Source organism: Ixodes scapularis, unplaced genomic scaffold, assembly GCF_016920785.2.
Source record: "Ixodes scapularis isolate PalLabHiFi unplaced genomic scaffold, ASM1692078v2 PGA_scaffold2__306_contigs__length_199485367, whole genome shotgun sequence".
Taxonomy (NCBI): Eukaryota; Metazoa; Arthropoda; class Arachnida; order Ixodida; family Ixodidae; genus Ixodes; species Ixodes scapularis.
The window spans coordinates 60,729,078-60,756,072 of NW_024609857.1; the positions used below are offsets into that span (position 1 = coordinate 60,729,078).

A 26,995-nucleotide genomic window follows, 5' to 3' on the forward strand; every position below is an offset into this window, starting at 1 on the left:
GCAAAAAAATGTAGAGTACCTTATCAGATCCCTCGGTTACTTCTACAATTTTACTTGCGCTCACTGATCGACAGTGTCCGGCGAGAATAAAAGACACGAGATAAAACTTAATCAGCGTTTTCTCTAGTTTCCAAACGCACTATACTGATTTAGTTTGCGAAGCGAGTGCTGAATGATGCACACTGGGAAAAGAAAACACCAACACTGAAGAGATCATTGTAAGAATCTTTGATTTATTGTTATTTGACACAGACAGGCCGGGAGCTGAAAACTTTTGAACAAAAGAAACAGGGAAATGGGCGAGAACAGAGGAAGACACTCTTGGGGGGAAAAGCACAACTCGGGAGGCTAGGAGCACAACTGGGACACAAAAACTGTACAAAATTGGTTTGTCTAAACGCCCGCCCTGCTGTCTGTCCCGCCTGCCCAGCCAGTTGCCTTGCTGCGCGACCGGAAAAGAAAAACTCTCCAAAGTGAAATTCCCTTACCCTTACTTTCGTATGTACACTGCTCTAAGACGGTTCTAAAAAGAGAGGTGGAACTAAAATGTACGAGACACAAAGGGACGTCACTGGGGGGAAAGGACAACAAACAAACAGCAATTCAACCAAATTTACATATGTACATAACAAAGAATAAAAAAGGAGGCCGACAGATTAAAGAAAACAACTAAAAGGAGAGAAGAACCTAAGGAGAGAAAGGGTAGTCCCTCTCTCTCCATGTGTCACCTTGGGTTTTGTCCTTTTTACTTTCCTTTATCCACATCCGCATGCATAAATGCAACTTTCCAGCCACACCAGTCCTCTCGAGAAGCAACAACGGTCGACATTCACACTCGCACGCATCAATATTTACGACGTAAACATCGCTACCAATGTTACTCTCCCCCGTCGGAACGCCGCCCCTTCTAAACCCCCCCTTCTTTAATTAATGCAAGCTAGTACGGCATTCCAACACTGCCCTAAAGTTTTTGGGTCATTGCCACAGCTTCGACCCCGAGTTCTCTGTGCTGCAAGCAGTTCCGAGGAACCATTCCAAAAGTCCGCTAAAAGGCAATTAAAAAGTATGTTTCTCCTTTCTAAAATCTACACTGCAACGGACGGAAGAAATTTTAGGACGTTCTAACTCGGAGTGCCCATGCTAAGGGTTTCATCTTTGATGAACAAGCTGCAACAAAAACCAATTGAGGTCTTGCAAACATGCAATGCTCTGTAAAGAAGCACCCAAGCTGCCAACAACGGCACCCGTCCAAACGTGTAGCTGCGCCATGTGTGGTAAGGCACCAAGGCTTAAAAATTCCTTACAAAGTTTGTCGACAACAACTCCCGATTTGGAGCAGGGGAGCGGGACCGCCTACTCTTTGAGAAACGACCAATGAGCCACGTGAACCTACGTACGCTACAACCCTCGAGCAGTGTGGCACTGGAACGGGGCACTTTCTGTTTGGCACATCTGCACAGGCACGAGTCGACAGAAACAGACGTCTGCAAAGAGCCCCGGCACGTCTCGTAGCAACGTCCATGTTCCTCACTACCACCGAGCACTACTCAAAGGGAAGAGAAAGAGGGGGGTACAGTCTCGTTTTTGCGACCTCTGAAAGCGTGTGGGCAGGATATTTTATTGGGTTCTTATTCGTCGGTTTGTTTTGAAGCAATTGTTTCATCTACCTCGGCCGTAGTATTTAGTCTTCACCACAACCACCAATGCAGAATGCAAATGGTAGCAAGAAACTCCCGTTGCCAAGTGCTGTCGGAGAGGAAAAACTTTCGATGATTGATGAGAAATGAGCGTAATGATACCCGTCGTAGGAAAGAAGTGGCCGCCGGTAGAGTGCAGCGCGTACAAACCTTCAATAAGGAAGGCCGTCCAAGAAGGAAGGACGCGCGGCCAAATCTACGTCGACTCGAACTTCAGACGAGGTTAAGGCTATCGACGAAAGGCCGGGCCCTCCTCAGGCACGCCGGCTTTGTAAATGGGCCGCGAAAAAGCTCGGGTAGCGAGGGACATCCAGGGACACGTTTCGCCAAGCTCGTTGTCCGACAATCGGTCGGCAAAGACCCTGCACGCGCGACGGCAGAGGGGCCATAACTTAAATTACCGGGGAGGGCACTGCGGGTTCCCCCCTCCCCGAGCGCACGCACACAGACACGCACGCACACAGACAACACGGACACATACACGCGCTTCGTCGGAACTTGCAGATCAATAAATAACACGAAAGGGTCAAACTCCTTGCGAGGAGAGGTAGCTGGCACCTTCAGAAGCTATGGTACAAGAGGTAATAATAGTGAAAGAACAACGAGCAACAACGGCAGCGGCAGAGGGGACGCGGGTCAGTCCCATGGCGGTGCACGCGACACGTACCACCCCCTCCGCTTCGGTATCACAGTCCGACGTTGCGCCCTCCCGGAGGACTCGCAGGCAGCGGGAAACGTCCCACCCGCCTCCGGGCGGAAATTGAAACTGTCTATCTAGCGGAGAACCGGGACTTGCTCTTTCCGTTTCTTCTTGGCCTAGGACAACAAAAAATTGTGTCTAAAAGACGAACGAACGCTTTGGCGCACCGTCCGTTGTGTCAGTCCGTTTCGATGTGCGTCGCCAGCTGAGATCCATCGAGCTGCACGGCGACGAAGCAGCGCCGACGCCGTCGCTCGCTGCAGCACGGTCGGAGACACCTCGACTAGCTCCCGGCGTTTCTTCGGCGGGGAAGGGGCACAGTTCCGAGAGGCGCCCGCCGTCCGCTTGCGTCGACGCGCGTCTCTGTCCGTCGCAATCGCCGAGGAAGAACCCGCACCATTTCGCGGGCTCCAGCACGACGGACGTCGGATCTTTCATCCGTCCGGGCGGAGGCGACTTTACACGTAGACGGGCGAGCCCCTTCCGTCGGCACCCTCCTCCTGCCCCGGCGCGGCCCCTCCGGCCGAACCCGCCCCGACCGGGTAGGGCTGGCCGCTGCCGTCGAAGAACCTCCGGAAGGTGAACTCGAAGAAGGCGTGCTCCGGGTGGCGCCCGTTGCTGTCCGCCGACGTGGGGGCCGGGTCGGGCTTCTCGAGCGCCAGGTCATCCACCGCGTCAAAGTTGGACGTGTCAGCAGCGTAACGTATCTTGGGCACGTAGGGGGCCGGTTGCTTGCGCAGATTGCCATCAAAGCAGACCGAGGCAAAGAACGCGTGCGCCTTGATCTCGTCGGCCCCGTTGCGCCCCAGCCGTTTGTCCGCCCCGCAGCACAGCTTCAGGATCAGGTCGATGCCCTCCGGGGACAGCTCGGGCACCTTGGGGATTTGCAGCGTCTTCTCCCAGTTCAAGACCTGCCAGGAGCACAGACCGTGAGACCCACAATTTTGGTCCGGAGGGGGGGGGGGGGGGGGGGGGGGGGGGGTGAACACCTGTGTTATCTATGCTCCATTTCGCCTTACGATGGACTGTGACAGACATCACGAGTCATTTCGGCCAATCCAGCACTGGAACGCGTACCACTGTGCCCTCTTGTATGTCACGAGACTCGCAGACGGCACTGGATTGATTCCGATGGCTCATTGCGTTTGCTGCAGTCCGTCGTAATGTAAAACAAACTCTAATTGGTTGCAGGCAACTAAAACGTAACCTAAGATAAACACCATCAAACTTAAAGTAGCTGCCTAGAAAACATAAAGCCATCTGAAGCTAGAGCATGCTACCACATTATAGGACCCGTACCAAAGTTGTTAGTAGTCACCAATAGACCGATCTCGCCAAGCATTCTACGCATGCGTGACGCCGCCATAACTGTAGTTCATAGGAGGCAGACGCCAGTTCACGAGCCAGCTCGTGCCGCCTCGTGCTCAGCTCGCGCAGACCTCCAGCGGGGTTGTTGCGTGTGCAGAAAGACTACAGCTCCCAAGATGCATGGTGCAAGCGGTGGTGTACTCAAACTAGCTGGTGAGATTGGTCTATTGGAATCTGTTCGAAATTGTGCAGCCAGGTTTATCTTTTCTAGTTATCTGTATGAAACGAGTGTCACCAGTCGAAATATGTTCTACTAGATCAGTGGTTCTCAAATGGGGGTCCGCGAACCCTTTGGGGTCCGCGAAGGCAGTCTAGGGATCCGCGAAGCCCTGCCTCATCAGTCAAGCCCGACAATAAAAGTTGTACTTTTTCAGGTCAAAAAGAAATGTTTCAGTTTTCGGGCGATTTGTTTCGTGGGAATGTCAATAAGAGAGGTCTACTTCACACTAGCCCTTAGTTATATCCATTTATTCAATAATTATTACATTTAACATATACATTTCCCTCCCCCTCACCACGAACGGAGTCCTCCATCATCTCCGCCGATCCACAAGGGGTCCGCGAAGCATCGATGGTCGAGAACCACTGTACTAGATGATTAACCACACCGTCAAACCTTATTTACATCACCACCCATTAACAAGTTATACCTCGATTTCTAGCCGAATTCATCGTATGCTCTGCCATATCCACAAGTAACTATCACATGGATCATCCATTAAACGTGATGTGCACCAAAGCTCAGTCACCTCATTCACTTAATTTTTTCCATGTGTCCCTAGAGATGGGAATGACCTTCTCCACAACATTGTTCCCCATCCTAATTCACTTCAGTACAAAAAGAAATTGAGTGAAGCCATGCCAAATGCCATCTTTTTAGAGAGCAAAGCTGCACACATATATAATCGTTCCCATGCCTGACTCTTGTGCCTCTTTGTATTCTTTGTTTGTTTTAAAATGATAGCTTTACGAATGACACTGTGCAGAATTTCGTTGTCGGCTTTTGTAGTTGTCTGTCATCGCATCAGAGATAAAAAAATCCATCCCATCACGGTGCGAGGAGAGAAAAGTTGAGTCCTCTCATTGGCCGCACCGCGCGAAGAAGGAAGAGGAGAGCCCCGACGACCCACCAATAATGGCGATACGACGAAGAGGTGACAGCAGAGCATCTTCCCCTGTCGTCTGCTAACGATAACTTCAGAACTGGTGTTTTCAAACATTACTCAAGTCATAGGAAATCCCATTTTGCCAAAATCCAAGTGCTACGCGTAATGTAGGAGGGCTTTAGAAACTAAAGCCCTCCAACTCGCCTTCTTTGCAGAGCTTCACCTCATTCATCTGCATGCATCCCACCCTCCCCTCGCTGCTCAACGTCAACATTACCCCCCCTCCTTACCACTCAACAACGTTTAGAAAATTTATGCTTTTGCTCTTCCCAATAGTGCCGCCATGCCAAGGCCATATTCCGTCCCCGGAGTGAGTGCGGAGGGAACGGCTGGCTTCCGTGACCGACATCGCGGCCACACCGACCACCAATGAGAGCGCCCGTGCCGTGCGTACACCGACGTGAGAGTCCTGAAGTTCTCAAACACGCTACAGCCTATCGCTTTTACTTCTTCGCACATGGTGGGTAAAAAAAGTACCCCTTTTAAAATGTAGAATATGTTTTGGGCAAGGGTAACCTGGGGAAAACGTAGAACAGATAGTAAGCGTTACAACCGCCCAATCCCACTAAATTTAATGGGACCCATTCCCCTTAACTGAAACGATTGTCGCAGAGCGCAAAGTGGTCAAAATGAATCCTTGCACCTCATTCAAACTGGCTAGCATGAGAGATGATGTGATCACGGCAACAACCAATGGCATTCTCGTCGAAAGTTACGACATGAGTCTCAGTACAGCAATTTACAGACCTAAAAACATAATATATGTATGTATGACCATTTTGTCAAGTACTATACACCACCAGAACTTTTTTTTTCTTTACTTTCCTTACTCAATTTCTTAGTAACATTCTTAGGAATGTTACAGATTAGGTACTGTGAATAACTACATTTTCACAAGCTCAATATTTTGTGGATTTTGGAAAGGTTGGATATTGGAAATATTTAGTGGGCACACAATTTCACATTTCTGAGTGATAGTATTCTATGTATCTGTTAGTGTAGAGTGATATATTCGCAAGCCCAACTTTTCTAAATATTTTTCGAGTCACGAAAAATTAAAGGGGCACTGACACCTTAAAGGTCATATTTTTTTATGTCTAAAACAATGCAAGTTGTAGTCATAGAGACGCAAAAAAAAATACCACCAATGCGAAAAATTTTCCCACGCGTGCGCGCGCCTTTTTATCTTCGCAGTTTTTCTCTCCCTCTTCTCATCTCCTCGCTTCTTTTTATTTGTGGCAAAATCAATTATAAAATTTAGAAGCTTTGAAAGCGACACTTCTATGATATTTAATAACGGCATTCGTACAACATGTTTTTTAAAGAAATTGCAAATGCACCGAAACACTGAAAATTAGAGTCCGGAGTGATGTCGCCTTCTGGCTTTTTTTCCTCCCTCGTAAAACATGGCGGCGCCCGGCGCTCGGCACATGTAAGCCTGAGGATGATTGGCGAGTCGGGAAATCGGACAAAGTTCTCTTTTTTAGATGCTCAACAACCTCCCAGACCTCGAAGAGGAAATCATAGAACAGTCAAAATAACTGGGTTTGGCGTCTGTGGACCATAGTTTCGGTAGTGACCCCGTGGAGGCAGCCTTTCACGCAGAACCAGCGCAACGTGACCCCTCACCTCGTTCCCAAAAGTTCACTGCGCATTTTCTTCGACCTCACAGCGTTTTAAAGAATTTGAGATTGCTGAAACGGCCCTAAAAGAACTTCAAACTCGAAAGTGAAGCATAGTCTGCCAGGGTGTCTAGCAAATTATTATATTGAAATTCCCCAACTTTTCCAGGTTTTCCCTGATAATTTGAGGTGAAGTTTCCTGACCACTGTAGAGGCGGTTAAATATACAAGACCCATTACAACACAAGGCATTGAGCATCGAGCACTGTGAGGATCATTTTGCACGAGCCTAATCCAACTTGCATATTCCAAGATATTTGGGTTCCTCCAGTCCCGATTAAACGAGCACTTTCTTGCCGCCGACATCGTCAGTGAAGAGGCCACTGGCCACTCCCGGAAACATGATGAAACCACGACACTCCACCACAAACGTCAATAACCAAATGACAGCATGGCGGCATGGCCGCCAGATGCACACTTTATTAGATTGGGGCCTTCGACTTTGACATTTGTTACTAAGTCTAGTAGCTCTAATTGGATCTAGCTTAGTGTCGCACCCTCAAACCCTCAATCCAATCCAATCCAAGGCTTGGACTGGATTTATCGGCTGTTCCCTTTGCATCGGGTAGCACACTCTACATCACGTGAGCAGAGCTAGTGCTCTGCTCTAAGCAGAATTCGTTGCCTATTTTTCTGCCCCTAAGTCCTCAAGCCTTTGCTCAGGGCACTCGATGGCGTTTCGGGCTGATTTTCTCTGACCAGACTCGCTTTTGGACAATATCCCTGACAATTCCCCGATTTTTCCCGGTAATTAAAATTTCCCTGACAATTCCTGGTTTTGTCGGTTTTTCCGGTCACTAGACACCCTGGTCTGCTCACAGCAATAGGCAAGCATGCATAGAGAAGAGCGGTTGATTTGCGGGATCCGGGCGAACACGACACTGCAGGTCGGAAAGGTTCCCAGGCGCGAGAGAAACTTGGGTTGCAGAACAACTCAATATTTGTTGTCACTGCACTGGCGCGGATTGCGCGGCAACTTCAAACTCGGCTTTGGGAAATTGTTTTTCTACTTCACAAATACTGAGTTCCCAAGTTTTGAATTTTGAGGGTAATGTCCAGGCATTGTTTTCAGTCGTTTCTGATAATATATAATTTAATTTGATTTGTCAGTGCCCCTTTAAGTAATTTAAAGTATGTGCATATGACAGTGAAGTGTACCATGATATCCCAATTTAATGCCAACCGCCCAAACATAGCCTTTTTGAGCAAAATATAAACTTTCCGTAAAACAAAAACTTTCAACCTCTACAAAATGCCCAATCGCAGATTGCAAGATCAGCAAACAAACATTTTCCTGGAATGTTTCGACCACGGACCGCAAGATTGGAGACCATCCGTGACGAAGATAAGCGAAGGAGATAACCGAAAGAAGCTTTGTGCTGTCTGCAAACCACTGCATCCGTCTCTGCCATCTCGGGTACGTATGTTTGTTCGATTTGCGCCCTGTTTAAGCTGCAGTTTCCCAATCTGATTGCTGTCCAGGCCTCTGAGGGGCACTGAGAGCACAGATAGAACGTGGTTGCGACCACACACTGTTTGAACATAAACTGCAAATATGTGCAAATATAAGACGCTGCTATAAGACTGTCACGACAATACAAAGGAGAAATGCAGTGTACTAGAATATGGTGTAATGTTGGGACTGGCTCGGCAATGGGAGCTTGTGAGGCTGCCTGTGTAGACAACAACCGTGGCACTGCAGTTGTCACGATAGCAGAAAGTCCCTGCAGCCCGCCTGGTGAATATTGCACGAGATGTTCGCAACCGTTTGTACCTTGCAGCACCTATTGCAGTGCACGTGCACAACCCTACCACCCTACCAGCAATGCGCTGGTGTCGACACCCGTCGCTATCTAAACCACGTGCCTCACGCGAGCCGTTCAGGTCCCAACACTACCCCATATTCTAGTACACTGTAACAGAAACTAACAATTCAGCACCTTCCTAGAGTTGGGGGACATCCCGCTGAAAGACGGCCATCTTTTGGCCGAACGAGAATATGAAAACAGCGCGTGCAAGGACAAGTTTATTTTGCAAAGCAGTAAAACCTTCTTTAACGAATGATCTGGGCATGAAAATAACTTTTCAGGTCAGTGCGTCCTCTGTCCTGCTGTGCCAAGCACAACCACAAAAATTTGTATATGCTAGCCTTTTCCAAACTTTTTGGAACTAGGACATCGAACCATTGCCCACCTCATTCTTTTGATGAATTCTGGGTGGCGGGATTGGGTGTTGAACCAAAATATTGCAGTAGCATTTAGATGACTCTTTCATAGTTTGACAGAAATCTGGCACCATTTTCTGTTAAAGTACCACCGTCCAGCTTGGCATTGAGATCGGTGCCCCGGTCGAAGCCTTGGCGCAGAAGGGTTCCTCACCTTGTACTGGGTCTCGCTCGGAGAGTTTGCCAGGAACGGGGGCTGACCCACCAGCATCTCGTACAGGATCACTCCCACACTCCACCAATCGCAGGACTGCCCGTAACCTGCAAACGGCACGCACTCTTTCAGGCACTAGACACAGAGCAGCCAGATTCCAGCCCTTGGATTCCACTCAGCGACCTGGCAAACAAACAGCAATCGAGTAACTTGGCTGGCTGTGCAGCACTCCGTATGTTAACGGCAATCTTGGATCTCAAGTTGTAGGAAAAACATGGTACAGGAAGTGCCCCCCAAAAAATGAACTGTGCATCGCAGGACGCTCGGTCTCCGTCCAAATGTAACGCCAGCGGTCCGGACCAAGCGCCAAAGTTTCAGAACAAACCGCTATTTTATTTCAAAGTTCTGAGCGATTTTCGGAAATTTTATATGGGGAAATGGTAACCGATGAAGCCCACAAATACGTGGGTCTGAATGGCACAATCTACCTTTAATGGGCCCCATTTTCCCAATGAAAGTTTCAGAGAACCGCTTATAACTTCTGAATAATGTAATGGCTACCGTAAAATCCCGTAAGGGCGCCCTCTCCCGAGAGATCGCCCATCCCGTTTTCCTGGCTAAATGTCTGTAACATAAAAATTCCAAAACATCGCCCACCCCCCAATTCCCGTTGGACGTCAAGCGATGTTCGACGGGAATCGCGCATCAACGGCGCGATCGGCGGTACCGGTGTGTCCGAGAAGCGAGTTCATAGCAGGTTCCCGCGTTTTTGTCTGCGATCTGCGTGCGATATCGCTCGCGTAACACACTAGTTGTTCCCACCGTCTATATTGCATTGTGAAATGCGAATCTGCTGCATTCGAGTTTTGTGGTACCTGTTCCCGAGTCTGTAGCGGATTCCCGTGTTTTTGTCCGCGATCTGCGCACAAGATATCAATTTTTAGCTGTAAGTAACACGCGCAAGTTGCTCCCGCGTGTATATTGCATTGTGAAATGCGATTCTGTTGCATCCACGATCTGCGGTATTTGTTTCTGTGACATGCGAGTTCGTAGCGTATTCTTGTGTTTTTGTCCGCGATATGCACGCGCGACATTGGTTTCCGTGACAGGCAAGATTGTAGCGGGTTCCCGCGTCTTCATTGCACCATGAAACTTGAATGTGCTGCGTCCGCAATCAGCGGTATCCGTTCCCGTGAGATGCGAGTTCTCGGTGGGTTTCCGCGAGTCCTTCACACAGTGAAACGTGAATCTGCTGCGTCGGCCACTTGCGGTATCCTTTCCCGTGACACAGGAGTTTGTAGCGAATTCCCGCGTGTTTATCGCATCGTGAAACGCGAATTTGTTGTGTCCGCAATATCAGTTCCCGCATCACGTTGTTTGTAGCGGGTGCCCCGGCGCTTATCATTAACTTTTGATAAAGTTTTGCTGTGGCATCCCCAAAGATAACTCACCCCATGTTTTTCACCATTTATCTCTTCATTTTGGGGGGGCGTCCTTACGAGATTTTACGGTAGTTCTGAAACTTTGCTATCCGGTTCGAACCACTAGCCCTACATTTTGGGCAGAGACCAAGTATTCAGTGATGCATATATTATTTCTGCGGTGAAGAAAACACTGCAAATCTTTTTCAGGAAAACGCTGTAGCATATTCCGCTTCTTGACAAGGGGAGTCGTGAAATAATCGAAATTTCCCATTCAGATGAAACTACCTTGGTCAGCAGCATACAGTCTGTGGAAACATCTAAGAGACTCGGAAACATCAACCGAGGAAAAGAAAGAAAGGGCTGGACGACCTTGTTAAAAAAAAGCTTGGTCATACTGACAAAGACTGGTAAGCACAGAAGGTGCGATAGGCCTTCCAGGGAAGGAGAGAAGGACGTTTGAATGGTACCGCCTACCGAAGATTCGCTTTCATTTCCAATACACACCGTGAGATGGCACTACGTGACTGGAAAGGTCGCAAAACGCGCAAGCTCATTCACGTGTCGCGCAAATGAGCTTGTTCGTGCGTGGTCTGTAGCACTGACCCTAATAGCTCAGTCAGCAAAGCACTTGGCTCACAATCACAAGTGGTGAGTTCAAATCCTGCAGGGGGACAGAAGTATTTATGAGTCCCTACAAGCATATAGCTTTTCGATGTTGGTTTTTCATTACAGCCATGCGTTACAGAACTCCACGGAAATCGGCTGTTAAAACACATTCTATGCTAAAAATTACAGCCACATTCATTCTATGAAATGCGGTAGCTTTACAGGAACGGCGTTAGTGAAAACAATCAGGAAAGGAAGTGGTATGGTGATGAAATGGTGCACACACTGAAGACGACATCAAGGACGGTGCCTCGGACAACGTCGAAAACGACATCAAGGAAGGCGTCTAGGATGACCTCTATAACGACTTCTTTCTAGCACAACGTCGAGAACGGCGTTGAGGACCATGTCAAAAACGGCGTCTAGGACAACATCAAGGACGACCTCAAGGATGCCATCTAAGACGACGCTGAGGGCAGCGTTTAAGACGACATCCTAAAGGACGGCATCAAGAACGACCTCCAGGACGGCCTCAAAGATGACCTCTAGAACGATGTCAGGTCATATCAGCCTCAGCTACAGATGCTTGCGAGCTTATGCAACCGGCACTTATATGAATGGCGTTTACGCAACCGGCGCTTACGTGACCTTGGTTACGCGACCCTGAGCTTCAGCCACGGGCATTGCAACCATTATAGGACATGACCTTGAGCATGGTTGGGCCTATAAAGCTACTGCTTTAAAAAATTGTAATGATTCGATTTCCATGGACAGCCTCATGACTGAGAAATGCTGACAGGTTATGGCGCCAGTACAATGCCTAGACGTAGACATAAGGGTTAACCCTCCGCAATAGGAGCCCTTCCGGCAAAAGTCTCGCAAGGCGGTTCTTTTGCACTTTGCTACGAACAACCCCCACCGCAACGCCACTCCTTGAAACATCGATGAAACGCTTAATCACCGCTTCTTCTAAAATGCCTCTGCACCGTTCCCTCTCCACAGCACTAACCACAACACTACATGCCCGGACACGGTTCACTATTGGCTGCGCCAATAAGGTCACGCATATGTAATAACAAAGAGGGAGCAAATCGACAGCCTGACCCTTGGCACAATATCATAGGGGAGAGCAAACAGGCCTTCTCAGTATCCAGGCATTGTTGGTTAAGATTGCGTACGTAAACACTGAAGGCGTCGTAGCCCCAGGGCAGCGAACGGGGGGGTGGGTTGCCGGTTGCCGCGGCTGGTGGCCAAAAAGGGCAAATCTGGACAGATTTAACTGCACAGGGCACTCGGAGAATCCAGTTCGGGTCTAACGATTGCGACTGCCGGCTGCCTTAGCGTTGCGAAAATTCTGCTTAAGATTGTGCCACATATCGGTATAAATAAGGGAGAAACATGCACCAATTCCCACGCCTCTTGACGTCCCAGGAGTAACGACCCCAAGCACAGCGGGGGCCCACTCACCGTGCCTGGCCAGCACCTCCGGGGCGATGTAGTTTGGCGTGCCCACCAGGGACTGGGCGAGGCAGCGCTGATGCTCCTTCTTGCGCCTCCTCTCCAGGGGCTTTCCTCCGCCACTGCTGCTGCAGCCCCCGTTGGTGCCGCTCGGGCAGTGGCACTCCTTAGACCAGTTCTTATCCGGCTCCATGGAGTCCTGACGCACATGCTCCCCTGCACATACACGCACACTTCCCCGTCACTTCGGGGTTCGCCCTTGTCGGCCCAGTTGGTAAAAGCAGAAATGCTACCCATTTATAAACTCCGAGAGATGTATTCTCATGCTACATTTTTTTCCTCCCAAGAGACGGCTATATAAAAAATAAACAAAAACGACAAAGAAAAAAGTTTAATGCTGAGACACACTGAAGGCGCACCTGGTCTAAAACGGTTTGCACTCAAGGTGAACCAGAAACAAACTAGGGCGAAGATGCTGAACCCGAACCTAAAGTGTGACCAGGGTTCCGTGTTTTTTAACAAAACTGGAAAAAAATTGAAAAGCACTCGCCAATAAAATTGCCATTGTTTTAGATTTATCCAAAACACTAGTACATTATTTAAAGTCATGATGAAACAAAAAAGAGCTCCAGACACTTTAGATTTGGTAGAGCTCAAGGTCAGCGGTAAGGCCACTTTATCTCCTTCCTAATCACAATTAAAGCCTGAAATACCTGAGAGAAAAAGGGGAGGCACATAAAGAGACAGGCAGACACACCCCGTCTCTATGGTCTGTGCATGCATACCTCCTTATGCATGCATACCTCCACTTAGGATTACTGGTTAATGCAAATCTAAGCAAGTGATTAACCTAGCCACAGTTTTCAGTTTTGGTTTGTCACACGGAGGAAGAGGAGGCAATGTTGTTATATTAGTGAGAGCTATGTTCCTGCAGATGTCTAAAAAGTTTTGCTTAAAATTAAAAATGGCTTTCTGAATTTTCAATACAATTATGTACGGATAGTTTTCATTCATAATTCTAAAAAATTTAGAATAAAAAAAAAAATAAGCTCAGAATTTTAGACAATTCCAGCTTTAACAGAAGCGAAGTCCAACAATTTGCAATAAAAGATAAGCTTTGATAAACAACCTACGAATTTCACCAAAAGTTACGACCTCCAAAAAACCCGGAAACATAAAAAACCTCTGAAAGGAAAAAAAAAAAAAAATTTTAACAGTCTGGTTGGGACATGCGTGTCATAAAAAAGTTTTATGCGGAAAAGAAAAAAAATTTTAGAGCAATATTGACGGCGAGAAATTTATTTAAAATTCTGCGTGCGAAGTCTACGACGTCACGGGTCATTCCGGAATGACCACCTCTCCTCCAAGCGCCCGAAATGCTGAGAGAGAAAACAAGTGGAAAGGAGGTGACTGCCAACTAAATCTTGTCTTGCACCGTCAATATTGCTCTAAAAAAATTTTTTTTTTTAGTGAAAAAGTTAATTTGTTGACACGTGTCCCAAATAAATTGTTAAAAAAAAAATTTTTTTTTTTCTTTTCAGAGGCCTTTTAAGGAGGACCAAACAGGAATAGCAAACAGCTCCACACCCCAGCACACTTTACTCGCAGTCGGCTTTCTGTGGCAATGCCATCAATGCTAGGGGAGAGGGTGCGCCAACCGCTGTAGACGCGCTTTCCTCCTCTCCTCAGATTGCCACAGAAAGCGGACCGCGAGTTAGTTTGCTTAATGCAGCGGATGAACCAGTGCTGCAGGGTCCTTCAGAGGATGGCACCAATACCGAGCACACCCACCATTCTTCTGGTAGTACTTTGAGTTGTGGGTCCAGCGGAAGCCCGTGCAGAGGCCGAAGTCTGTGAGCTTGATATGTCCGTCATGGTCGATAAGCACGTTGTCCGGCTTGATGTCCCGGTGGATGAAGCCCAGCTTGTGGACACTCTCCAGGGCCAGCACCAGCTCGGCCACGTAGAAGCGTGCCAGGGGCTCCTGGAAGACGCCCTCCTTGATGAGCAGGGACATGAGGTCGCCCCCGGGGATGTAGTCCATCACGAAGTAGAGGTTCTCCTCGTCCTGGAAGGAGTAGTACAACTTGACCACCCACTCGTTGTCCGCTTCGGCCAGGATGTCCCGCTCCGCCTTGACGTGGGCCACCTGGTTGCGCTTGAGCACATCCTCCTTGCTCAGCGTCTTCATTGCATACAGGTGGTCCGTGTCCTTCTTGCGCACCAGGGCCACCTCCCCAAAGGCCCCAACACCGATGCGCTTCAGGTGGCAGAACATGGACTTGTCCATCTTGGCCCGACTGCGCCGGATGTAGTTGGACTCCTTCTGGTAAAGCATGCGCCGGATCTGCCACTGGGCCTCCTCCGAGAGCCCCACTTTGGCCATCTCGGCCTCCAGCTGCTGCCGCCGGTGCAGCCGCTGCTGGTGGCTCTTTAGCACATTCTCCACATGCTGCTCCATGAAGAACTTGTAGGCCGCCGGCGAGTAGTTGCGCACCTGAGGAAGCAGATGTTGCCGACGGTTAGCCGATGGGTTTTTTCCTGGCATCGAGCTACGCTCCACTGTGGCTAAGCTGACGGTGCATGGAAAGTGACAGGCTCATTCCTTTTATCTTTTGCCACGTGATCACTCCTCCACCATAAACATGCACAGAGGGCGGGGTCACGTGATGATAGGGAGGCGGGTGATTGGTCCGGCAAACGCGTAGCTCCCAGAGCCCCGTCAGTTTAGCTGTGAATGGGGTATAGTTCCGTGAGCACAGAGACGAGATATATCTTAGTGTCTGCATGGAACGAGACTGTAAAAGCAAAAGATTAAAAAATAAGGCATCTACCATGATTGCATTTACAAAGTCCCCAAATGGTTTTCTACAGCTATGAAAATAACTCCTAAAAACAAACATGATTTGGCATATGGAACCTGCCAATGAAGAAGCAGAATGAAGATTTTTATAAAGAGAGAGAGAGCACAGCATAGTTAGCAGAAATAGGCTACTGCCAGTTTTTATTTTCCTCATGCAGCTAGAAGGTTCCAATCAAAACTGTTAGTGTATAATAGAAGGTGGCTCTGTCGCAGAGCAAACTGGAGGTAGGTATGGTAAAACTTTGTGTTTTGCAGTGGGAAAATATGAAAGTGTCAAAGTCATGTTTGCACTAACTGTATAGAGCAGCACCATACATACGCTTAGAAAAAAGAGTATCAAGAAGTAATGCGTTCAAATTTTCCATGGCTATGGCTGTTTGGCCAAATTACCTTTATGTAGGAATTCTGAAGGTCGACAAATGAGCTTTTTATAGTCTACAGAAAAAATACACTAAATGGCAAATGGCTCACCGATATACCCCTTTTATTCCATAAAGCAACTCACTGCAATGAGGCGGATGTTACCAGGGATTCCAGAGTAACACCAGCAATGTTTAGGTCTTGCCTCACTTCCCAGCTTCATTCTTGACTCACCAAGCAGAAATTAAGTTACAAGCTAAAGAAGGAAAACTTTTCTCCGCTAGTCGTGCATTTTTCAAACAAGACAGCCTGTTTCTAATATCTTTGTTTGGGTTGCTACGGAAGCTAGAGCCTCTCAAAGTTGTGCCGAACACCCACCTTGGAAGCACGCCGCTCCTCCTCCTTCTCCTTAGGCCACGCTCGCCGCACAGGGATCGGAGACTGGTGGGTCGTCTTTCCCCGGCCGGAGTCGTGTGTGGAGTCCGACTGCGTCGAAGGCGAGGAGGCCGACGTCACCGACACAAACGACACTGGCGACTCCGAACGCGAGGCCGAGCTGGCCGTGTCCGTGGCCACGGGCGACGCCTTGCGCGGCCCCGCACTCGCGATGCCCTGGAGGGCAGACACCTGCGACGAGCAGATGCTCGCCACCGTCGTCACAAGGTCCGATGTCGTGGCGGCGGTGGTCGCGACCGCAAGCCGGCCACCGGCCGACGGCGCGTTGGAGTGGACCGGCGCGGGCTGCTTGCCAAGCCCGGCGGCCCGCTGCACGGCTAGCGCCACCACCGAAGAGGCGTAGCTGGGGGGCTCCGTCGTGGGCACGACTGCGGGGGGCTCCTGCCTGCCTTGCAGGAGCGCTGCGTACGGCGGCGGGGGAAGGCTGGCCCCATTCTGGTGCTGGTGCAGGGCATACGAGGGGGGCTGGGCAACCCCCGTCGGCGCCACGGGGTAGCACTGCGAGGGCGTCACCTGGCTCGGGTACGGGGGGGGCTCGTGGGGACGTGACGACGCCACCGAGAAGGCCTGCGCAGGACTCGGCGCGGGGGATGGAGGAAAGCCGTAGGGGGTCTGCGCCATGGGTGCGGTGGGTGCGATGGCCGTCTGCAGCACGGGCTTCTGCACCTGCGTGCTCTTCACGGACTGCATGATGACCGGCGACTGGGACTTGGCCTGCCGGGCCGACCACGCCTGCAGCGGCAACGGCCGGGGGGGCGCGGGGCCGCCGGGGGGTTGCGGCGACTGGGGCAGGGGGGGCGGCGTGTAGGCGGGGGGAGGCGTCCGCTTCTGGCCGGAGGGCACCGAGTACTCGCTGCTGCTGCTGACCGTGTTGGCGGGGCTCTGGCGGCCCCCCGAGCTCGAGGAGGCCGCATACGAGGGTGCAGAGGAGAGGCTGGCCGGGTACGGGGGTGGGGGCGCGGCCCCCGGGTAGAGCAGGCGGCCGCCCAGAAGTCCCTGGGGCACTGGGCTCGAGCCCTTGGCGGGGGCCGAACTAGACGAGTTGCTGCTGTAGCCCCCGACCGAGGAGGGGGCCCGGGTCTGCTTGAGCAGCGAGTGGTTGGTGTGGATGCCCCTCGGCGGGGGCGGAGGAGGAGGGGGCTCGCTCGGAGGAAAGTCTGGGTGCGAGGCGAGGGGACCCCCTCTCGGCAGGGCCCCCACAGGGCTGTCGGAGCGCACTGACGAGGAGGACCCTACGCTGGCCTCCAGGATGGACCGTTCCCAGAGGGGCACGCCGTCCTGGCTTCCCTTGCGCAGTGCCTTCATCGTCAGTTTGCCTGCAGAGTAACATCCTCACGTCATACATGCGCACAAATCCATCCCTTCGGCGTGTGTAAGAGAGGAAGACAGTCGGGCGACGGCTTTTGCCAAGGAAATCTGGATTGCATTTCAACACGTGCTCAAGGTACGGTAGGTTTTAGCTTCCCATGACAGATCGTCCTATATACTAAACGTGCGCGAGGAAATGTGCTACCTACATGAATTTGTGGGGGCTTCTTGAAGAGCATGAAAGCAAGGAAGTCCCGTTGTTACTCGGACACGAGAGCTCCCCAGGGAGGGGTTAACATTCCATACCCTGGCACACTTCCATAGAGTCCCGGCCGGGCATGAGCGCTAGTGCAGATCCTAGAATTTCTGAGATACTTGCCAACGCGTCGACTTCCACCACTAATCCGGCGAAAGGGGAAAAGGAGTGGAATACCCGGCAGATCTCACGCCGCCAGTGACCATGTGGGACTCGACGAAGGCTGACCGGGCGCCGGGTATAAATAGACGGGTCTCCCCGAAGGCCGACCTGTCCAGGGAAGCGCCGAGGAAGCAGAAGCGGCCATCTCCCCGCCACGTCCAAACAAACGCTCGTTTGGTCGTGCCGCTCAAGAGTCCCCTCAGGACAGCCGAGCGTGGTGTCTCGCGAGCTCGGACAAATTTTTCTCTTTTCTCTGGGCGGCTCTGTCTCTGCCAAGTGACTCAGTGCCTGTCTGGCAGAGCTCCCACAGCCAAAACGGTCACCCTGGGATGCCACCTCCACTCCTGTCGCTTACTGCCTCGGGCTCGCTGGCGGCAACGCGGTTGACGTCTTCGTGTCGTTTCGTCAGGATCTCCCCTTTTCGTGGAATCCCAAGCTCGTGAAATGTTGCCCTCGCGAAATGTGCAGACTGCTAGTCACGCTTCCTGGGAAGGTCCAAAGGTTCTTACTGCCTCAAGACTGATAGCAAAGCTCCGCATGGGTCTGTAAGTTACTGCTTTGACCAGGTGCATTTAAATGCAATGGCAGCCGGCGGCAGAAAATAAATATTCGTCAAATTTTCAGGGCCAAAAATAAATATCACATGCTCCAGTTAGACTAATCAAGACAACTTATGCAAATAACAAGGTGGATTTAATGGATCCACATCATTAGTGCAGAGCCGTGTATAGAGAGAGTCTGGTCAATGGGAGACGCGGGCAGAGCCAGGGCGTGCACCAGACGCAGAAAGAGGGCTTAACATGCTCTCTTGGCCACCAGAAGCCGAAAAGAATCCCCTAGCAGTGGTAGCGAGAAACAGTTTTAATCATAGGTATATGTTGGTATATGGTTTGATGGAGCGCAGAGGAGTGAAAAGTAGTTATTCTTCATGGTTGAAACTACAGTGCACGTGATGTTTCGATCATGATCATGCAGAAAGGTGTAAGAAACGAATGTGCCGCTCAACTCCGTTTTCACCCTGACAGAGTGTGACCACTCGGACGCCTGATTCCTGTCCCTCGGCGCCTGGCGTACGGATTATGTCAATCATACTGCTAGTCGCACTCTTCCACCATGACTTTAAATGACCGCAATTGAAAGACCACATGCACATTTTCAGCCACCATGAGTTACTCTGATGCACTTATTCAATTTGTTTCTCGCGACCACTGCCAGGGTATCATTTCAGGCTTCTGGTTGGCCACATTCAAATTTGTGAAGACGCCCTAAAACATGCCCAGCCCGCCCGCTTTCAGCCAATGGCGCCCTCCTCATTTGCCTCCTATACTTCCCAACGAATGGCCAAACTCTCTACATATACGGCTCTGCATTAGCGCTACTCTGAAGAGAGGTTGTTTGGCCCAGTCGTAACGGCTATACTCTCATATCCAGAATGGGGGTATTCCCTGGATGCCATATTTGAGGGCTCTGTTAAAAGCACACGCTCAGAACGAGCTCAGATTAATAGGCTTTTACGACCGGCAATCTTGATGGTGTGGATTGCATGTTGCAAAAGAGCTACAGAAGCTCGACATCACCACACGCTCAGCAGTCGCGCATACAACTATGGCTGCCAGTGAATAGTTCCTATAGACCGGCAATCTTGATGGTGTGGATTGCATGTTGCAAAAGAGCTACAGAAGCTCGACATCACCACACGCTCAGCAGTCGCGCATACAACTATGGCTGCCAGTGAATAGTTCCTATAGACCTCTTGCTAAATTACCCAAGCATCAAGGAGAATGCAGGGATTGGTGTTCCACGCGCCACATGCGCACACCTTCCCCGTATAAAAGATTCGAAGTAAATAACCCCAATAAAGTGTTGCCGACCGCGCGTGCAAGATGCAATTGCTTTTAGGTATTTGCTTTAGAAAAGTTGCTACTCTGCGGCGAGCACATGTGGCGGGTGGAACACCAATCCCTGCATTATCCTCGATTCTTGGGTAATTTAGCCATAGGTCTATAGACACTTGTTAAAAGTCACCCCATGCATCCTGTCTAGAGCCAAACCCGATGCTCTAATGGCAGCACCACATAGCTTCTCAACATCAGGAAAAGTGAATGCCTTCAAAAGCAGAAAGAAGACAGTGGGTAATTGTATCTAAACGTTGGTCTTTGTATGTCGCATTTGATTCACAAAGTCGAGGGAATTTCAAGTTAGGTGATCCTGTTCTGCAAACAGTGCCATTAGTGCAGAAATATTAGAGCCCTTAAAGGGTTCCTGAAAAAAAAAATGTTTTTTTTTAACAGTCTTGTTGGGACATGGTTGTCAAAAATTAATTTTAAGCGAAAAAAAGATTTTTTAGAGCAATATTGACAGCACGAGACACGATTTAGTCAGTAGTCACCTCCCCCCCCCCCCCTTTCCACTTGTTTTCTCTCTCAGCATTTCGGGCGAATGGAGGAGGCATGGATGAGCTTCACCTTCACGTAAAAGTGGAAAAGGCAAGTGACCATCTCGTTTAGTTTGAAAGAGCGGATGACCATTCCATGACGTCATAGACTTCACACAAAATTTCAAAGAAATCTCTCGCCATCAATATTGCTCTAAAAACATTTTTTTTTTTCGCATAAAATTTTTTTTTGATATGTGTTTTTATTATATTGTTAAAAAAAAATCTTTCAGGGGCCCCTTGGCTGTGCAACGATATTAAGTACGAGCATTTCTCACTTTACACTAGCTTACCAACACTAGTGAGACCCAAGAATACTTGAACACAACGCCACTGACCAAAAAGCGTTTTCGTCGCGGTGAAATTCCAAGGATAAAAGCCGACCTTCTCTTTCAGTCTCTCCTTCACAAAATTTGATGATGGAGCTGTGGAGACAATGACAACAATGCGATCCCCAGGAGTGCATCATCAAGCTTTGCGATCCTCGCAGTGACAATATTTAAAGGGACACTCGCAGGGTATTTATGCTCGCCGAGGTTTTTATTCGTACATGACATATGAGAGCCCCACTACCCAGAACACAATTTTCGGCTCGAAATTCGTTTTCTTTCTGCGCGAAAACCGTAGACCGAGAAATGGCCGGTTTGAGTCACGCTCACTCTCTTCTACATGGTCACGTGTCATTCTCTATGGTTTAGACAAAACCACCAAAAGTAATCAAAGTCGTGGGTCATCGAAAATACACACTCAATATTAAAAATAGAAACAAAATGTGGTACCTATTTTTGTGGCTTCTAAAAAACTGCAAATATGTTGATTAAAAAAAAAAAAAAAAAAAACGCACAGCCACGTGATTTCCGGCAACATGCTGCTCTATATTTCTTATTTCTCCAGAGTCCAATTTTGGTTTTAGTTTCGAGCAGTTGCGTTTTTTTACTCTATTAAAAATATGTGACGCTGTAGCAAAATATTGACGAAAAGGAAAACAGCGCACAGTAAACGGGGACTAAAGGAAGTGCAAACAGGAGAGCGCTTGTCCTGTTTGAACTTCCTTTAGTCCCCGTTTACTGTGCGCTGTTTGCCTTTTCGTCAGTATGAACCAACTAACCCACATCACCACCCTTAACTGATATTTTATTAGAAATAAGATTAAAACAAAAAAAAGCGTTATATGTGCAATTTTTGACAATGCTTCTAATGAAAGCACAGCAGACAAATTACTCCTCCTTGCTTTACCGCATAAGCAAAAAGATTACCCAACGAAAAATAAAAAATAAATCTTGGGGGGTGCCAGTGTCCCTTTAAAAGTTGATCATACAGTGGACATGAAGACTGCATAGGCATTCCGATTTTGGTTTGTGACAATTAATGCGTCGACACGCATTCGGGTAGTGGCTCGTGCCCAATCGCTGGGATGGCGGGAATAGCCGAACCTTAAAACAATGTGTGGAACTCAGCGCGTGCCCTGTGCTCTGCCAACCCCAACGCGTGACTTTGTTAAAAGTATTGGTGACATATGATCGGCTCCAAATCATGTGGCCACTTTTTTTGCCTGCGAGTTGTTAATTTTTCTGATTTTTTTTGCGACTGCCATTGCATAGAGAAAACAAAAAAAGGCAATATGTGTTTCATAGGTCATAAATGTCAAGGAATAATTCTAAGCTGTATTTATTGAAAGTAAAAAATTGTTCTATCATCCCTTTAAGGCTGGCACCAGAAGATCTAACTATTGAAAGGGTCTATGATGAAACAGTAACAAAGGAGTGTTTTCGCTAACTGCCTTTTTACTCATCTACTCGTCGAAAGATAAGCGGCAGTCGTAACAAGCTGCTCACATATAGGTGAACCACAGATCCATTCCTTTAAAACCTGAGCTACAAACTCCTCTTCTCCAGTGTCTTGCCAAGTAAATAGAGAAGAAGCTCCTCATACCAGCTTTGGGGGACATGATGATCCAGACTGGGCACAAAGGCTAGGTTGGGGGGACACAATGAAAAGCCCCTGGATTGGGGCTGCGGCCATCGGTTTTCTAACCTTCTGATCTCTATAGAAAGTTCTACACAATGTATTGGCTGGTTCGAGTTGGATTGTGTGGAAATATTTTAAGTTTTAGACACGACTTGACTTACTCAGAAGTAGCCTGCATTAGGAACACTGTCCTTAATCACAGCTGGATTATGATGCCTGCAACCTCACTGAAGTTTTATTGGGATTTGCAAAACTTGAACAAAGTGGGCAATACGTGTGTGTCTGTCACAGGAACTGCTTCGTCACCGAGTTTCGGGATCATTTGATTTGGAATCAATGAATCCCAATTTTGGGGTAGGATAGGAGGGGATGGAATATATACCAGCTGAGTATGTCTGATACTACAGAGCAGGCAAAAGCACACCAAATAAGAAGTATTTGTTTTGCAGAAAAGTGGACAAGAACTTATTGGCAAGACCTCCAAAATTTAGCAACTTGAGCTGGCACTACCTTCAAATATCTTGTATAGCAGTGCCTTGCCACTGGATTAGATCAACAAAGTTTTATCACTACACCCCTGCAATTTTTGTTTTCTTTTTTGTTTTAAAGAACAAACCTTATCGAAGTTGATCACTGGTCACTGCACAGTAACTATGAAATACCAATGCACTCCATTTGTTGGCATCTGTCCAATCGTTGTTGACGGGCCGACGCTCTAAATTATGTTAAAATTGGTTGTCTACAACCTTTTGGCAACAAAGGCATATAGCGAAAACATATTCAGCCACTCTATCATTCGCCACACTCCACATCTTTCGGGAGTCTGAGCAAGCAACGTTTTATTCTCGGAAACTATGTGCCGAGTGCAACCAGTCCGGAAAAGAGCTCACCGGGTGTCCTGGAGAGTCCATTGATGGGTGGCTCCTTGTCCTGCCCATAGTCCTTGGGCGTCCTCTTTGTGGGCCGCAAACATGTGTCCTGAGAAGAAAGGGAAGATGGCTCAGTTCAGGCAGTCCCTTTCACCTGTTAGTCTAGGAAGAACCCAAGGTGGTAAATCGGCAACCTTAATTAAGGCTGGTTTAGACGTTTGCACAGACTTGAGAGTGAACGGCCGTGTTAAGACTCCTTGGTTTTTATTGCAGTGTATCTCAGCCACCATAGCAGCCACCTCGTCGTAAGCAGTCATAATCGGTCGTAAAACAGTCCATCGTGCTCAAATGCGGATGCTTAAAAAGGATCTCGCAAACCCTGGAAGACAGCCGAAATTCTAAAGAAAATAAACACCAGAAATAGACTTTTTAAGCAATATGTTAGTACAAAAAATTCAGAAATACTACAACATTCTAAAGAAATGTAGTAATGAGATAACAAATTTACTTAGGCAAGCTAAATCTACCTATTACTTTCACGTGTTCAGCAATTTAAGTACCGGTGCCAGTATATGTAAGTAACTAAACTCGATTTTAGAGAAAACGTCAGCCTCTTCTAGAACTTAAACACTAAAAATAAACGGACAAGAATTTGGAGGAGCTGAACTAGCCAACAAATTTAATGATTATTTTATCAACTTAGTTGATAATGACCACAGTTGAGTGAATAACGCACTGGTGTATGTGTCGAGATATATTAATAAAAGTATCTTCTTTTGTCCTACGGATGTTGATGAGGTCAGCTCTGTGTATTGTAACAGTAACAATGGTAAAAGTTGCGATATTGATGGCATTCAAATAAAACCCGTTAAATATGTGATGGCAACAATTGCAATATTTTAACCCATTTGTTTAATCTATCATTACCACAGGGTATTTTTCCTAAAAGAAATGCAAATAGCAAATTACTTTATAAATCTGGAGATAAAAATGATTTATCAAATTATAGACCGGTTTCTGTACTTCCGATATCTTCTAAGGGTTTACAAAAACTGATACCTTTTTGATTAGACCAGTTTTGTGAAATATTTTCAGTTGTTACAGATTCTCAATTTGGATTCAGAAAAGTGTGATCAACTGAACTTGCACTGCTAAACATAAAAAAAAAAAAGTTCTGAAAATTAAAAAAAAAAAAAAAAAAAAACTAACAGTAGGATTTTTTTGACTTTCCAAAAAGCCTTTGATTTGTTAAATCATGGCACACTAATGAGTAAACTTTACAATTATGGCACTCGTAAAAATGCGGCGGCGTTAATAAGAAGCTGTTTGAGCTATCATTTTCAGAGCATTCACATCAATGGACATTTCTCTGGTTTAAAACAACTAAAAGGCAGGTGTACCACAAGGAAGTGTGTTAGGACCTATTTTATTCAACCTATGCATATTAACAACATCAGAAATATTTTACATAGAGCCTAGATAATAATGTATGCGGATGACACAAGCATATTTTTTCAAGGAACAAACACAAAATATTATTTCATTTGAAGTGAGTAGTTTCCTCAAAGTGCTTAGATCATGGGCACTAATGAATTCGTTAAATATCAATAGCAAAGTCCGTTCTATTTCGCACTAAAAATTCTCTGTGTCAAGTAGGTGAAACGGAGTATGGCTACACTGTATCTTTATTGACTGTGCCCATAAACAGTTGGGGGCCTAGTTAGAGGTTTTAACTAAAGATAAAAAATAAACCTATACTTGCGGTCAGCTTTCTGTAGCAATGCAGTCAATGCTAGGGGAGAGGGTGCACCAACTGCTGTGCACGCGCTTCCCTCCTCTCTTTCGATTGCCACAGAAAGTTCTACACCTAATCACTGTGATTTGTCAACCCTTTCCCAAAACCCAAGTTCAACAAAATTTTTCATATATCTCAAATTTGAAAAAAAAAAAAAAAAGAATAATAATGACTTTGACAAACACTGCATGCAACTTGTCAGAATATTGCAAGCTTTCATATAATTATAAACTAACCACAATATTATTCTACATTCACCCCAAAAGACCGTATTACTCCTCAGCACAGGGCTGCGCTGCGGAGAAGCCACATGCACACAATAACTCCAGGGGCACAACTTCTCTGTAGTGCACCAGTGTGCTGCGAGAAGCGCACTCAACAGGGCCAATTAAACCGCCCGAACAGACCACGAACAATGAGAAATACCCCGAAACTTCCGGGTGCTGTGCCATGTTCGATACGAACATGGCACAGCACTCTTCTGTCCGTCTTTTTTGCGCAAAACCATGAATCCAAACGTTCACCAACTCGCCCAACAACAAACTATTTTACAGAAGATCATATCATATCGCACGTTATTCAGAGCGATAGGCCGGTGTTGAATACTCGTGCCAGCTTACCGTAACCATCCGACAGTGTAGCAACGATTGAACTATTCATTTCTGTTTTGATAAAATGAAATGAGCTTTTGGCGCAGCATTGGCACACATGACCCGCATTTTGGTAAAATGCAGCAGGGTAAGCACTTTCGTGCACAGCAATCACATCACTGCAGGGCCGTAACCAGGGGGGGGAGGGGTTAGGGGGTTCTGACCCCCCCCCCCCCCGAAATTTTTTTTCTGCGTACGGCCCTGGTCGGTGCACTTGCAGCCAGCCGATTTGAATCTCCACCTCTGCACACGCGCAGTGGCGCCGGTCGGCGACCAAGTACCAAACCGGGACCGGTTCTCCGGTTTGCTATAACTCTCCATTATATGCCACCGATGCACATGATTCATAGGCGAAAATAAGACAATAGACATTTTCAAAATGGCCGCCGTTGTCCCCTAAAACCCCCCCCCGAAATTTTTTTCTGGGTACGGCCCTGCATCACTGTACAGTATAGCAAGATAGGGGATAAAAGAAGTCATGTATCGCTGCTAGGGGTCGAAGTTGGAGCGGAACCCCGCAATAAAGTACAATAAAATCAAGAATATTTGCATGTCTTGTTCTTCCTTAAAAATGAGTGAAAGTAAGCTGCAAAGCTTTATCTGCTAGCCAACAGCTACGGGACAAAAATTTCCAAACAGCCTGCGTTTTTTCTTTTCACTCCCTTTGACACAGGATTTTCCAAGGTGAGGTTACCACCACACTTGCTTTTATAGTGCTATTTCAGAAAAATTTCCTCTTGCGTTTGTACCACCAGCGCTCGAAGTCAGATACAGTTTTGAACCAGCCTCCGTAGTGCAGCATCAAAAGGAACATTGATAACAGAATTTATAAGGGAAGTGATCTAAGATTGCCGTTTCTGGAGCTGGAAAAATGTATGCAGCTGAGAACAAGTAATTTGAAGGTGTGTGAATAATGTGCCACAAGCCCTCTCACCTTCTAAGCAGCAACACCATCAAACTTGCTGCTTTCGGCACTCAGTGATGATAAGGACTAAATCCTACCTGTGATGCGACACTGACCGCTAAATCTGCCACAGAGATTGCAACGATACTTTTGACTGTGCAGGTCATCCACAAATTCACAGACCCCACCCAGCCCATTCATAGGAAACACCACTTTTTCATCTTACCAAAATTGGCAGGCTGCAGACACTTCCTTGAAACTTAAAAATTGCAGACGCAAAATCTTTTTTTTTTTTTGTGATTACACAGTTAAAAATCAACTAAGAGCATTTCAATCTGAACTCTGGTACAGGTAAAAGCACCCAACACTAGCCTAAATTCTGTAAAAAAAAAAAAAAAAGTGCACCTCTATGTTTATGGTTGCAGCTGGTAGAATGTCGGCTCAACTGTCCCTTCTGTGCAGCCATCCCAAAAACAACTGATTTATCTCAA

The 26,995-nt window shown here is 47.7% G+C and overlaps 1 protein-coding gene across 3 annotated transcripts in view; it reads right to left on the reverse strand.

The window, feature by feature from the left end:
• Positions 1-212: 212 nt before the first annotated feature.
• LOC8039752 (serine/threonine-protein kinase Warts) overlaps positions 213-26,995 on the reverse strand; it is an 82,423-nt gene continuing 55,640 nt past the window's right edge. For all 3 annotated transcript variants that reach the window (XM_029987502.4, XM_029987501.4, XM_029987500.4), the window contains exons 3-8: positions 23,177-23,264; positions 16,081-17,474; positions 14,271-14,976; positions 12,489-12,695; positions 8,992-9,098; positions 213-3,308 (exon numbers count right to left, since the gene is read on the reverse strand). In XM_029987502.4, coding sequence (XP_029843362.2) covers positions 2,856-3,308; positions 8,992-9,098; positions 12,489-12,695; positions 14,271-14,976; positions 16,081-17,474; positions 23,177-23,264 — 2,955 coding nt within the window. In that variant the 3' untranslated portion in view covers positions 213-2,855. The remainder of the gene's footprint in view (positions 3,309-8,991; positions 9,099-12,488; positions 12,696-14,270; positions 14,977-16,080; positions 17,475-23,176; positions 23,265-26,995) is intronic.